This window comes from Macaca thibetana, chromosome 19 (assembly GCF_024542745.1).
Source record: "Macaca thibetana thibetana isolate TM-01 chromosome 19, ASM2454274v1, whole genome shotgun sequence".
Classification (NCBI taxonomy): Eukaryota; Metazoa; Chordata; class Mammalia; order Primates; family Cercopithecidae; genus Macaca; species Macaca thibetana.
The window spans coordinates 22,641,844-22,655,383 of NC_065596.1; the positions used below are offsets into that span (position 1 = coordinate 22,641,844).

General features: G+C 60.1%; 2 protein-coding genes across 17 annotated transcripts in view; both read left to right on the forward strand.

Annotated features, from left to right (window-relative positions):
- The first annotated feature begins 1,436 nt into the window (after positions 1-1,436).
- Positions 1,437-13,540, forward strand: part of LOC126942883 (cytochrome b-c1 complex subunit 10) — a 57,603-nt gene continuing 45,499 nt past the window's right edge. Inside the window, exon 1 of one of the 5 annotated variants that reach the window (XM_050771022.1) lies at positions 1,437-1,446. The gene's annotated coding sequence lies outside the window, so the exon portion shown is untranslated. Of the gene's footprint in view, positions 1,447-7,827; positions 7,838-8,652; positions 8,663-8,819; positions 8,830-10,141; positions 10,152-13,540 lie in introns of those variants that run through there. The other 4 variants (XM_050771019.1, XM_050771014.1, XM_050771021.1 and 1 more) reach the window with 4 other exon arrangements.
- TCF3 (transcription factor 3) overlaps positions 2,379-13,540 on the forward strand; it is a 47,045-nt gene continuing 35,883 nt past the window's right edge. For 9 of the 12 annotated variants that reach the window (XM_050770286.1, XM_050770290.1, XM_050770292.1 and 6 more), the window contains exons 1-2: positions 3,475-4,769; positions 8,518-8,590. In XM_050770286.1, coding sequence (XP_050626243.1) covers positions 4,698-4,769; positions 8,518-8,590 — 145 coding nt within the window. In that variant the 5' untranslated portion in view covers positions 3,475-4,697. Of the gene's footprint in view, positions 2,687-3,474; positions 4,770-8,517; positions 8,591-13,540 lie in introns of those variants that run through there. The other 3 variants (XM_050770291.1, XM_050770289.1, XM_050770287.1) reach the window with 2 other exon arrangements.

A 13,540-nucleotide genomic window follows, 5' to 3' on the forward strand; every position in this document is an offset into this window, starting at 1 on the left:
GAGACTTTCTCAAAATAATAATAACAGTAATAATAATAATAATAATAATAATAATTGGTCCATGAATGGATGGTTGCTTCCCTTCCATGGGTGAAACTAAAGGGCTCCTTGGGGGGACTCTGGCTCCCACACTATGGCTTGGACCCAGAATGTGAGTGGCCCACATTGCGTGAGGCTCCAGCCCAGCCTTCAAGAGCCCCCTACACTGGAATGGGGAGAGCCAGACCCGGCCCCAGACACCCTCAGACCCATGGGATCAGGGCTGGGCCACAGGGGAGGGCTGAGGGCTGAAGAGACTGGGGTGGGATTGGAGCTGCTTGGAGACCCTCGCTCTGGAGAGGTGTCTCAGTGGGGGTGGCTGAGGAAGGCAAGCATCAGCTGTGAGCACCTACTCTGTGCCAAACGCCCCCCCTTCCACTGTCCAGATGGGGAAACCGAGGCCCGGAGAGTAGCATGAACTTGCCTGAGGTCAGAGTGAGGTGGAGAGGGATGAGGGATTGCGGCACAGACCCCGTGACCCACAGCCCTCTCCCCAGACCTGCAGCATGTGGGGATCTCTCTGGGCACAGAGGGTCAGACTGTGGACAGCCCAGGTGTATAGCAGGAGGGGCTTGTGGCTTTGGTGGGGGGCCCCTGTGGCCCTGCCTCCCCGCTGCCCTGGCCTAGGAGCGGCATTGAACTGTGATGACTCAGGGGCTCCAGATAGGGGTGGGAATAGCCTCCCAGGTAGAGGGCACAGCAAATGTAGAGGCTCAGGGTGGGGATGAGCTTAGCAGGTGCTGGACCATCCAGAGGGCGGGATGGCTGGAGCCAAGCGGGCCAGCGAGATAGCGGCATCTTCCCAGGCTGGAAGTGGAGCATTTCCCTTTGGGGCCACAGGGAGCCCTGGGACATTGTGCTATTTTCATTTATTTGTTTAGTTATTTATTTTTTTGAAACAGAGCCTCGTTCTGTCACCTACCCTTGAGTGCAGTGCTACGATCTCCACTCATTGCAACCTCCGCCTCCTGCCTCAGCCTCCCAAGTAGCTGATATTATAGGTGTATGCCACCACGCCCAGCTAATTTTTGTATGTTTGTTTTATTTTACTTATTTATTTTTTAGAGACGGAGTTTTGTTCTTATTGCCCAGGCTGGAGTACAATGGCGCCATCTTGCTCATTGCAACCTCCACCTTCCGGGTTCAAGCGATTCTCCTGCCTCAGCCTCTCGAGTAGCTGGGATTACAGGCACCCGCCACCATGCCCGGCTAATTTTTGTATTTTTAGTAGAGACGGGGTTTCACCGTGTTGGCCAGAGTGGTCTCGAACTCCTGACCTCAGGTGATCTGCCCACCTTGGCCTCCCAAAGTACTGGGAATACAAGCGTGGGCCACCGCGTCCAGTCAACTTTTTAAATTATTATTTTAAATTATTTTAAAAATTTTTAGAGATGGGTATAGGGGGGGTTTCACTGTGTTGTTCAGGCTATTCTCGAACTCCTGGCCTCAAGCGATCTTCCCGCCTCGGCCTCCCAAAGCGCTGGGATCACAGGTAGGAGCCACCGCGCCCTGCCCTAGGCGGGGTCACTTTTTGCTAAGATGTAGACACGGACTACTAAGAATCAGGAAGCCAGATCTGGCCTGAGTTCTGTCCAAAGTCAGGTCCAAATTCACAGATACCGAGACGGCGACTCGGGTCGGCAAAGGCACCGCGGAGGCTCCCCGTGGAGATCTCTGACCCAGAGCCGGAGCGAGCCTCGGTTTTCCCGCCAGGAAAATGGGTCCGACGTGGCCCCCTCAGGGCCGGGGTACCCGCTCGCACCACTCGGCACGCAGGGCCGGCCCGATCAACACAAATACAACCAAGCCGAAAGGGCCGCGCGGGCGGCCACGCCAACCTGAGAACAAAACTCCAGGACCCACCCCCGCCGCTTCTCGCGGCCTCTCGCTCGCAGAGTCCCGCCTCTGCCGCGGGGCGGGGCCGAAAAGAAACGAGGCGGGGACTCACCACGAATGGCTAGGATCCCCGCCCATCAGGCTTTCACGCCTTTCGACTGGCCAGACTGTTCTGTCTTATCTTTCAATCTCACGGGCCTTACTCGCTTGCGTAATAGACTAACCCCACAGCTCGTGTGTGCTTCCGCGGAGGGGGATAGTTCGTGCTTTCTACCTACGTCGTGGCCCGACCGCCCCCTCTGCGCGTCCCCGCTCCCAGGCTCTGGACCTCGCGGGGATTCGGGGTCCTTACGAGGGTGCTCTGGAGGCCCAGCTGCGGCGTTCGGGCCCGAGCCGCCCGGAGATGGCGGAGGGATCCGCGTGGGCCGCCGGGCGGGGCACGCGGGGGCGGGGCAGAGGCGGGGCCTGCGCGGGGCGGGGCGGGGCGTCGCGGGGCGGGGGGCGGAACATGTCTCCCGCCGCAGGAAGATGAGGCAGCGGCGGCGGCTGCGGGCGTAGCGGGCCGGAGCGACGCGGCGGCGGGCACCGCGGGCACCGCGCACGCCGCTGCCCCAGGGGCGCCCCGGCCGGCCGCGCGCACGGGCCCCGCTGGACGGGCCACGCGGGGGTGGGAGGGGCCCGGGCCACGCGCGCCGCCGCCGCCGCCCACGCGCGACCCTCGGGGGCCCGGCCGCGACGCCCCTTTGTCCGGGGGGGGCCCCGCTTCATGCCACCGCCCCCCACGGGCCGCGTGCCCGGCCGCGCCCAGCAGGTGAGCCCAGCGGGGGGCGGGGGGCGCGGGGCGCGCCTGGGACCCCCGCGCTTTGTGCCCAGGGGACCCCGTCCCGCCTCGCGCGCGTTTTTGGGGGTCGCGGAGGAAGTCGGAGCGGGGGCAGCCTCGGGGGGCGCCCCGCGGCCCGGGAGTCATTGTTCTTCAACTTCGCGCGGCGCCGGGGGGGCGGCGACGTGGAGGGGCCCGGAGCTCGCCAGGCCCGCGCCGCCCCCGTCGGGCCGGGCACTTCGGGAAACTTTGCGCAGCCCTGGGCTGGGGTGCGGGGGGCGCCGGACGGGCTATGCAACTTGGGCGCGAGGACCGCCCCCCCCAACCCGGGCGCACGGGGACCCCGGGGCGCCCCCTTTTTCGGGTAGAGGGGGGCCCGGCCCGGGCGCCGGAGTTTGTGGGGGGAGCGCGCGGGAGGGGCGTCCTTTTGTCTGCGCGGGGAAGGTGCCGCGCGCTGCAGGCGCTGGTCGGGGCCGGGCGGGCCGCGGGGGGGGGCGCGCGGGGAACATCTGCTCCGCGTTAATGCGGGGCGAGGCGGCGGCCGCGCTGCGAGCTTCAAAGGCTCCCGGGTCGCGCCGCCTGCACCGGCTGCGGGGGGGGAGGGGGTCCGGCTTCCCGGGCCGTCCCCCCCCCCGCCCCCGGGGAAAAAGGCGTTTCAGGGCTCCCCCCTTCGGCGCCGCGCAAAGTGGCTTCGAACATCCTCCAAGTCTCTCAAAGTCCTTGGGACGCCCCAGAAGTCTTCCAGCTCCCCTAGAATGCCCGTTTCAGCTCGCCACCCCCCCCCCAACTAAGTCTGTCTTAAAATCGGTTTCAACTACCCCACGAAAAAGTGCGGTTTCGTAGTCCTCAAAAAAAGTCAGTTTCACACGCCCTCCAAAAAAGAAAAAAACTGAGCGGGGGAGGGGCTGCGCTGGGGCGCCCGCTTCACACCCGGCCTCCAGTTGGCAGACAAAGAGGGGATTTCTATGCTGCTTAAGTTGGGTCTCCCTCGACCTCGGAGGCCCCTCCCCACCCCCAGACTCGGAGGTATCTCCCGGGCTGCCCCCGTCCCCACCTGGGGACCCCTGGGGAAAGTCGAGACTGGAGGGGCCTGGAGTGCATTTCTTGGGGACGGAGATTTTTCTCTGTATCTTTTTCTGGGGGTGGAATGGGTCCTGGCAGGTGGATCCCACATCCGCCATTCTAGAATGGCGGGGGCACCCTGGTCTTGGGACCCTCTCCCCGCTCAGGGAGGGCGGGCGAGGGATGTTGTCAAAGTTTTGCTTAAAAATAATTCCCGGATACATCGTGACAGTAAAGCAGCCTAGGGTTGTTTTTTTTCTTTTTTGAACACTGTTAGGGTTTTTTAGGGGGAGGGAGATTGAGGGTGGAGGGAAGCTTTACTGGTCCCTGCATAGAGTGCGCCCCCCCACTTTAAGTTGTGAAGCTTGTAAAAGAGTTTCGTGGTTTTCTGACTTGTGGATTTCCTTCATGTCGAATCTGGGGGCGACCTTGTCTTCAACGGGCTGTGACGTCTGGGTGGGGGGATCACCAAATTTCCCTCGGAGTGAGGTAGGGCCGGGCTGTTCCTCCTCTTCCCAGGGGAGTAGGGGGGCCTCAGAGGAAACCCGGGGGTGGTTGGAAATGAGAGACGTGGGGAAAGGAGAGGTTCTGGCTGCCCTGCGTGCAGTTTAAACGTGGCAACTTGACGCCCTGGTGGTCTCTGGGGGAGTTAGGGAGTTTATATTTGCACACCCTCCCCCCATTTTTCAGACTCCCGGTGGCCTCTGGGGAGGGCTCTACGGGGACCCAGACTCTGGAATTCCATCTTCCCTGCCCCTGCTCCCAGGGCTCCGCTGGAACTCAGACCCCAGGGCAGTTGAGGGTTTTTTAGGCGGCTTCCCCACTCTGTGTTTTGGCCACTCACACCTCTTTTCTCCTCCCTGTTTCTCCCTGTCCATCTGTCCCCACGTCCACCATGCAGGGTTTCCAGGCCTGAGGTGCCCGCCCTGGCCCCAGGAGAATGAACCAGCCGCAGAGGATGGCGCCTGTGGGCACAGACAAGGAGCTCAGTGACCTCCTGGACTTCAGCATGGTGAGCCAGGACCCCCGCCCAGCCCCCGACACCCCTTTGCCCCACAGTTCACGGGAAGGTTTTCAGGGGACAGTGTTTGCTGAATACGTCAGCGATGGAGCCTCAGCTGTTTGGATGGGAGGGTCCGGTGGGGCTGGGGGTGTGCGTTGCTCTGGCAGGAGGCTGACACCGCAAGGCAGTGGGTGCGCCATGGGGATCTCACCCGGACGCAGCAATGCTACAGTCCACTGCTGTACAAATGGGGAAACTGAGGCCTCAGGGGCGTGGTCCTGGGCCCCCAGCTTGGCTGGGTAAGCCAGCTCTGGCCTTGATCTTCTGATCTGTAAAATGGACCTGATCAGGGTCGCTTCCTCCATTGAAGATACAAAAATTAAAAAGTAAAAGGCCACTGCCCTCCAGCCTGGATAACAGTGAGACCCTGGAGACCTTGTTTCAATAATTGGGAGGGGGCTGGGCACAGTGGTTCCCCCCTGTCATTCCAGCACTTTGGGAGGCTGAGGTGGGAGGATCGCTTGAGGCCAGGAGTTCCAAGTCCAGCCCAGGCAACATAGTGAGACCCCGTTTCTCAAAAAACCAAAACAAAACAAAGCAAAAACAAAACTCAAAAAATTAGCTAATAGAGGTGGTATATGCCTGTGGTCCCAGCTACGCGGGAGGCTGAGGCAAGGAGGATCACTTGAGCCCTGGAGGTGGACGCTGCGGCGAGCTGTGATCGCGCCACTGCTCTTCCTCCGGGGCGATAAAGACCCCTCCTCAAGGAAAAAAGGAGGGGGTGCCTATTACTGAGCAGAAAAGCCTGCATGAACAGGGTGGGCACCACCTTCCCCACACAGCACTGCCCTGGTGGGCAGAGGACACGGGCATGAAACTGACTGTGTGTTTAATTAGTCACACGTGGGTGCTGAAGTTAAGATGCCAGGAGCCGGGCTTGGGCCAGGAGGAGGCCGGGTTAGGATTGAGTGGGAATTCGTGGGCCACTCAGCAGACGGCAGCGCCACCACCATTGTGCCTGTCACGGTTATCACCTCGGAGCAGGCAGGCCCGGTGGGGAGGGTGGGGCGGCTCCCTCAGAGTCTCAGGTTGTTGGGTCTGACCCTGAAAGGCCCATTTTCCAGCTGGGTAGATGGAGGCTCAGAGGGTGCTGGTCCTCAGAAGTCACAGGGCCCAGGCAGGTGCAGTGAGGCTGGAATGCCGGAGCGCCCTGGGGTACGGGGTGCTGTGAAGGCCTGGGGCCTCGGTTTACCTGCAGTCACAGTGGGGCTGTGTGTTGCGGATTCCTGGAGAAGCCCAGGGACCTTGGTTTGTTTCTTCTGGCCTGTCTGCAGATGTCCTTAAATCCTGCTCCCGCTACCCCATGCCCAGTAGCAGCGTTTGGGGTTGAAACAGGTTGGAGGAGGGCACTTTCAGTCTGAATTTAACCCTCCCCCATGTGAGGCGCAGGCCCCTGAAGTCTGTCAAAAACAAAAGTCCCCAAACTGAAACAACACCGGCCACCCTGTGGAAAAAAACAGCCCAAAGGCCGGAGGGCCCAAGGCTGCGGAAGGACCATGCTGGTATTTTTAAGCCGCGTTTTATTTTTGCCTCCCTGGCTGAGTAACCCGAGGTGCAGTTGGGTTGTTTTTTGTTAAACTGACAAGTCACAGACCGCTGGGCTGGAACAGAACGGCGGTGTTTTGGGGGGAGGGGGCACAGGTTCAGCCCCAGGACCTGGCTCCTCACCTCCAGCCACTCAGCACATCTCCCCGTCCCAGGTCGGAGCCAGCAGCCCTGTTCCCAGATGAGGAAACAGGCTGGGAGCAGCGAGGTGCCCGTCCTCTCTGGGCTTCCCCCCTCTGGCTTTACCCAGAACTGGAGTTTCACCTGCCTGGCCAGGACAGGGAGGCAGAGGCGGCCCCCATGACTGCCCGCAGCCCTGCTCTGTTCCTGCATACCTGCCCTCTGCCCCCGTCCCAGAAACTGAGTCCTAAGGGGAAGCACTTCCCTGGACCAGATTCGCGTAAAACGAGAGAACAGGGGACTCGGTTCTCTGGTTCTTGAGGGAGAACGCTAACCCAGGCTGTTCCCAGCGCGCCTTGGTCCTGCCCCAACCCAGGCTAGCTTTGTCGGGAAAGAAGGACCTGCCGGCGCTGGCCTGGGCTGACATGCTCTGCCTGGGTCCCAGGCAGTCCCTGGGCCTCAGTCGGGGGCTTCAGGGATGAAGGGGGAGCGAGTTCCTGGGACCAAGGCTGTTGGAAGCCAGCTCCCCAGACCCTGCCGCGTGCAAGACTCCCATGGGAGCTTGGGTTTTACCACGTCCCACGCAGCCAGAGCCCTGAGTCCATTTCTCAGAAGAGGAAACCGAGGCTCCAAGGGGTGCAGGGGCTGTTCTGGGCTGCTCACGAGGTCCACGGAGCCCAGAGGACACGGCCCGGTACCCCGTGGCCCATGCCACCTTGGTGCAGCGCTGGTGTCGTAGGGGACGAAGCAGGTGAAAACGCAGTGGGCTGCAGCTCCTTCCACGGGCTCGCCCAGGCCTGCCCGTCCCCCACAGCAGGCCTCTGTTTCCCAAATGGGAGGGTGGCCCTTGGAAACCAGGGTCCTGGGGAGGCTGGGCACACCCGAGCCTGCGGGAGGGGGGTGTGGTCCTGGGCGAACCCTGCCTGCAGCCCGGGCACCACTCCTACCCGCAAGGCCGTTCTTCCTCTCCAGGACCAGGGGAGAACGTGGCCTCCGTTTCCTCTTCTGTAGGACCAGGGAGTGGGGGACAGAACCCCGCTTCCTGGGTCCCCTTTGGACTGGAGGATTGTGGCCACAGACGCTGTGCCTTCGCCTCCTGGCTGGCTGCCTGGGGAAGGTGTTGGGGATCTTGGCCGCTCCTCAAAAACCGCCTGGCCCTGATTCCAGCCACTTTGATCACTTGAACCCCAGTGGGAGCTTTAAAACGCAGCCCCTTGGGGCAGGGCGGAGGCGTGTGTTTTTTTCTGTGGCAAAAGGGTTTGTTGCCGTTGGCTTTCCGGTTAATGCTGCTGAGCCAGTTAATCTTTAGGGACTTAGTGCCCTGGGTACGGGTGAGCCGGGCAGGAGGGGGGTGGCAGTCCCGCACCCCTGGCACCCAGGAGCTGGATCAGCGGTGGGGTGCAGCCTCTGCCCAGCCCCTGCAGCTTCCTGCCGGGCCCCGGGCTCCATTCTGTGTCTTCCTCGACCTGCTGCCTGTCTGAGCCTCGGCTTCCCCTTTGGTCGAGCAAACCCATACCCAGCCCTGGTAGGGGGACAGTGGGCGCCACCCCCTGCTCCAGGGCCTGCCATGCAGGGCCAGTTCGTACACCTGAAACGTGGAGTCAGCCAGGGCTCAGGTATCAGGGACCTCTCCACATGTCCCCTTGTTGAGTGTAAACCTGTCAGTTTTTAGAGCTGAAAGGTAAAGACAACATTGTATCACCGTCAAGAGCTGATAAGTTGCATCCTTTGCCTAAATAGGATACCGCTCCCCCCAGAGCAAACGCAGGGGGAACAGCAGGTTTTCAGTGGCAGGGACTCTGTGCCTGGCGGAGCAGCGGGGTCATCGTTGTCTGGAGTTTTCTCATTCTGGGCGTGGGTGTCCGGGGTGCAGTGTCACTTGAGGGCACAGCAGGACGGGCCGGACCTAGATGGAGCCCAGTCTCAGGTCCCTGGACGTCCCCAGCTCTGCTCCCTGCCTGGGTTGGAGCCCAGGACTGTAGGGTTTGATTTGCTGCCCGCCCCACTCACCTCTCCCCTCCCCTCCCTGCAGATGTTCCCGCTGCCTGTCACCAACGGGAAGGGCCGGCCGGCCTCCCTGGCCGGGGCGCAGTTCGGAGGTTCAGGTAGGATCCCGCCTTCCTGCCGGTGCTCGTGGAGTGAGGAGATCGAGGGTCTGTTGAAGATAGTGCATGGGGTGAGGGGAGGCTGGGGGCAGCAGAGGAGGGAAGGGGCCACAGAGGCCAGGTCAGGCAGCGAGCCTGAGGACCCCTGAAATCAGCTGCCCTTGCCTGTGTGACCTGCCTTGGGAGCCCGAGCCCCTCATCCCCTTGTCCGTCCGGCGCCTGGAGCCTGGGTCTGGGGGTGGGTGGGGCTTTCTCTTAGAACCAGGGTTGGAGCTGGACCTGTGGGTGGGTGGGGATCTTGAGCCTCCGTGTCTCCAGTCAATCCACAAGGGGAAAACTGAGGCTCTGGAGGGGCGTGATGTGGGATCCTGGCTCTCACTGGATTCCACCCACCTTGTGAGCCTCGACCGCTTTCATTTAAGCATGTATTAGGTGCTGGCTGTATGCAGGCTCCAGCACCAGGGTGACCGGCCATTGTGGTTTGCCTAGGACAGAAGGGCAGTTCCTGGGACCTGGGGCTTTGAGTGTTGAAACCAGAAACATGCCAGGCTGACCTGGATGAGCGGGTCGCCCTCGCTGATGACATGGCAGTGGGTGGGACAGATAAGGGAGACGTAGGGTCTGGGGGCGGCCTGCACATCACAATCTGGAGCGTGGGTGGGGCCCCCCAGGAAGGTCTCCGCAGAGTGGGTGTCCTGAGGGTGAGAGGAAGGGGCCGTGGGAGGATGAAGGGAAGAGTTTGCCAGGCAGAGGGAACAGCCCATACGGACACCCTGTGGTGGGACCGGCCGGTGGGGTGGGGTAGGAGGCGCTGTGTTCATTACAGGTGCGGCAGGGAGCCCTGGATGGTTGTGAATGGAGAGAGGGTCTAGTCTGATGTGCATTTGGGTGGCCCAGCCTGGCTGTCGACAGGATTTGATGGGGGAGACTGGGGGTGGGTGCCCCCGATGCTGCTTCAGAGCCACGGGTCTCTTTGTGGACATCAGCATCTTTCCGGGGAGTGGGGGCCTCGGGATTGGGGCCTCTGAAGCTGTGTCCGTCCTGCCTCTGGGATCTGGGGAGAAAGTGCCATCTCACAGTTGTCTCCAGAATCCCCCGGGGGTGGACCCTGGCTGGAGTCTTGGGGTTTTTTGAGTGGTGGGCAAGGGGGGTCTGTACTTAGGCACCTGTACCCCCGCACGGAGACACATCGCTTTGCTGCCCCCACTGCCTCACACTGGCCTTCCCCTCTGCCTGAGGAAGTGGCCGCAGGGCTGGCCGGAATATGCTCCTGAGGCATGGAAATCCCCAAACACCACCCTGCCAGCCCCCCGGAAACAGCCCCAGGAACCGGACATGCTGACGCTTCCTTGTGTGAGACAGAGGGTCAGGCCTTGGGGGCTTCCTGGAGGAGGAGGCGCAGCTACCAGGGCCATACACCCTCATTCTCCTGGGCCTCTGCCTGGGCTTACAGCAGGCCCTGGTGGGGAGGGTGGGGTGGGATGCGTCTTCCCTCATCCCCTGTCCTCTCTCACCCCCTCAGCCCTGGCGCGGACCCCTAGCTGTGAAACTGGTGCCGGGGTAGCCAGAGCTGTGGTGTGTGGACCGCCTGGTCCTGAGAATGCTCCCTCTGGGATTGCCTCTGCCTGGACGCCCAGCCCAGTCCCAACAAGAACGCTGTGAATGTTTACAGATTGATTTTCTGTGGTTCCCACAGAGTCTCGTGCCATGCCCTGGCCCTGCCCAATATTGCAGGTTGGGAGTGTCTCGCCTTGTGCCCCCACACATCAGGGAGGCTGCGGAGGGCCCAGTGAGGCCCAGTATGTTGCATTTCTTGCCTTCGAGGGACGTGATGTGGCTGCTGCAGCGCAGGACCCCCCAGCTCCTGGACACAGCGGGGTGACCCCTCCCAGTTCAGTCCGTGTATTAATGCCTGCCTGAGCCTGGGGTGGTGCAGGATGCAGAGCCCCAAGGCCTGAGTTGGTGACACCCTCATCACTGCTTCCACTCCCCCAGGCCCACAGGTGCGGCCCTTCCGAAGCTCCCGCAAGATGGGCTCCTGTTCTGTTCCCTGGTCAGGTTCAGCCAGTCCGTGGGTGCGAGCGGCGGAGGGATCCCGGCAGGGCCGGGAGCTGCAGTAACTCATTTCCCCTCTCCCGGCTTTTCCTCTCTAAGGACCCGGGGAGAGAGGAGTTTGGGGCTCATTAGCAGGATGGAGCCCCGGAGCTGTGGGATCCCTTCCCAAACCTTGGCTTCTTGCTGGAACAGTGGGTGCAGCTTCCTTCCAGGCGGGGCCCAGTTGGCTTCAGGGACCCCGCCCTTCGCCAGGAGTCCCCAGCGCTGATGGGGTCCCCCAGCCGCGTTCTCCACCTTGGCCCCTTCCTCATGCGTCCTATTTTAGCACCCTTTTTAAGTCGCTTTTCTTTTCTTTTTTTTTTTGAGACGGAGTCTCGCTCTGTCGCTCGGGCTGGAGTGCAGTGGCTGGATCTCAGCTCACTGCAAGCTCCGCCTCCCGGGTTTACGCCATTCTCCTGCCTCAGCCTCCCGAGTAGCTGGGACTACAGGCGCCCGCCACCTCCCCCGGCTAGTTTTTTTATTTTTTAGTAGAGACGGGGTTTCACCGTGTTAGCCAGGATGGTCTCGATCTCCTGACCTTGTGATCCGCCCGTCTCGGCCTCCCAAAGTGCTGGGATTACAGGCTTGAGCCACCGCGCCCGGCCTCACTTTGCTTTTCTTAAATTCATTTGAAAGGAATCTTTAGATTTGAGAAGCAGAAACCCAGGTGAAAGGTGTCCCTGAAAATTAATTAGACATAAGCTTTACCCTGTGAAGGTCTACTTGTTCTTCAATATTTATTAATACGTAAAAATTGGTGTCGAGAGAGGAGTTAGGTACTGGGCGAGGTGGCTTACGCCTTTAATCCCAGCACTTTGGGAGGCCAAGGCAGGAGGATCACTTGAGGCCAGGAGGTCAAGGCTGCAGTGAGCTGTGATTGAGCCACTCCACTCCTGCGTGGGTGATTGCGAGACCCCAATTCAAACAAACAGAAAAGGGCCGGACACGGTGGTTCTGCCTATAATCCCAGCACTTTGGGGGACCAAGGCAGAAGGATCGCTTGAGCTCAGGAGTTCGAGACCAGCCTGGGTAACACAGCAAAACCCCATCTCTACTAAAAATACAAAACTTAGCTGGGCATGGTGGCGCACACTTGTGGTCCCACCTACTTGGGAGGCTGAGGCAGGAGGATTGCTGGAGCCTGGGAGGCAGAGGTGGCAGTGAGCTGAGATCACGCCATTGGTCTGCAGCCTGGGTGACAGAGCCAGACCCTGTCTCAAAACAAAAACAAAGCAAAAAAGGCATTAGAGATGAATGAATAGGAAACCAAGATTTTCTGGTTGTGTGGATTGGAAGACATTTAAAACGGAAATAATTTTTGTACGCCTTCTCCTGCCCACCGCCTCCCATTTTTGGAAACCCTCAGGCACAGGTCCCTGAGTGACAGCTCATCTTCTGCCAAAAAAGACAGGATCTGAGGCCATGAGAGACACCAGGAAATTGCTTATTGACAGACGAAAGGAAAGTTCTTTCCTAGTTTTCATTTCCTGGTCGCTTTCTCTGTCCGTGCGATCGTAAGTTTGACACACGCTCAGAGTGAAAATCCACAGAACGGCACCTGCGGATTCTGATTGAGAGAAAACACTGGAGGAACCCGGCGCACGAGTTATTTCCTCCGGGCGCGTGTCTGGGAGTGGGACTGCTAGGTCCGTGGATGTGTTTTCACATTGAAAACGTCCCTTGTGAGGTTGGGTGCGGTGGCTCATGCCTGTAATCCCAGCACTTCTGGAGGCTGAGGCGAGAGGCGAGAGGATTACCTGGGGTCAGGAGTGTGAGACCAGCCTGGCCAACGTGGTGACAGCGTGGCGTCTCTCATTTAATAGGTGACAAAGATCATGTCCTTTCGCCTGCCACTCATTTGATGAATAGAGGGTGGTGGTCTTTTTGGAAGGGGGTTGATCCTGTGAATGGCTTTTTGGTGAATTTTCTGTTACTCTCTTGAGCCCTCGTCCTTGAAGTTGATCCGTTTTTTATTCTGAAGTCATTCGGGATTCACGGGAAGTGGCAGAGTGTTCGCCTCTCACCCAGCTACCCGCAGTCCAGCCACCTGCAGTCCGGCCACCCCCAGCCCAGCCACCCCCAACCCAGCCACCCTGGGGGTACTGTCCCACCCGCCCATGGTGCCGCATCAGACCTAGGAAGCCGACGTGGGTGCCATCCACAGATCCTCGTCAGATTCCACTGGCTTTACACGCACGTGTGTGTGTGTAGTTCTGTGCAGTTTTGAGACGTGCACCTTCCTTAAGCCCGGGAATCAGCAATCTGTTCTTCATCTCTACAATTTTTTTTTTTTTTTTTTTTTTTTTTTTTTGAGGCGGAGTCTCGCTCTGTCGCCCAGGCTGGAGTGCAGTGGCGCGATCTCGGCTCACTGCAAGCTCCGCCTCCCGGGTTCACGCCATTCTCCTGCCTCAGCCTCCCGAGTAGCTGGGACTACAGGCGCCGCCACCACGCCCGGCTAATTTTTTTGTATTTTTAGTGGAGACGGGGTTTCATTGTGTTAGCCAGGATGGTCTCGATCTCCTGACCTCGTGATCCGCCCGTCTCGGCCTCCCAAAGTGCTGGGATTACAGGCTTGAGCCACCGCGCCCGGCCAATTTTTTTTTTTTTTAAGACCGGGTCTCACTCTTAAAAAAAGTGAGTGCACTGGAGTGCAGTGGTGCAGTCATAACACACTGTAGCCTTGAACTTCTGGGCTCAAGTGATCCTCCCACCTCAGCCTTGTGAGCAGCTAGGACCACCTAGCTAATTAAAAAATGTATTTATTTTGTAGAGGGCTGGGTCAGCAGCTCACACTAGTAATCCCAACACTTTGGGAGGTCGAGATGGGAGGATCACCGGAGCCCAGGAGTTCAAGAC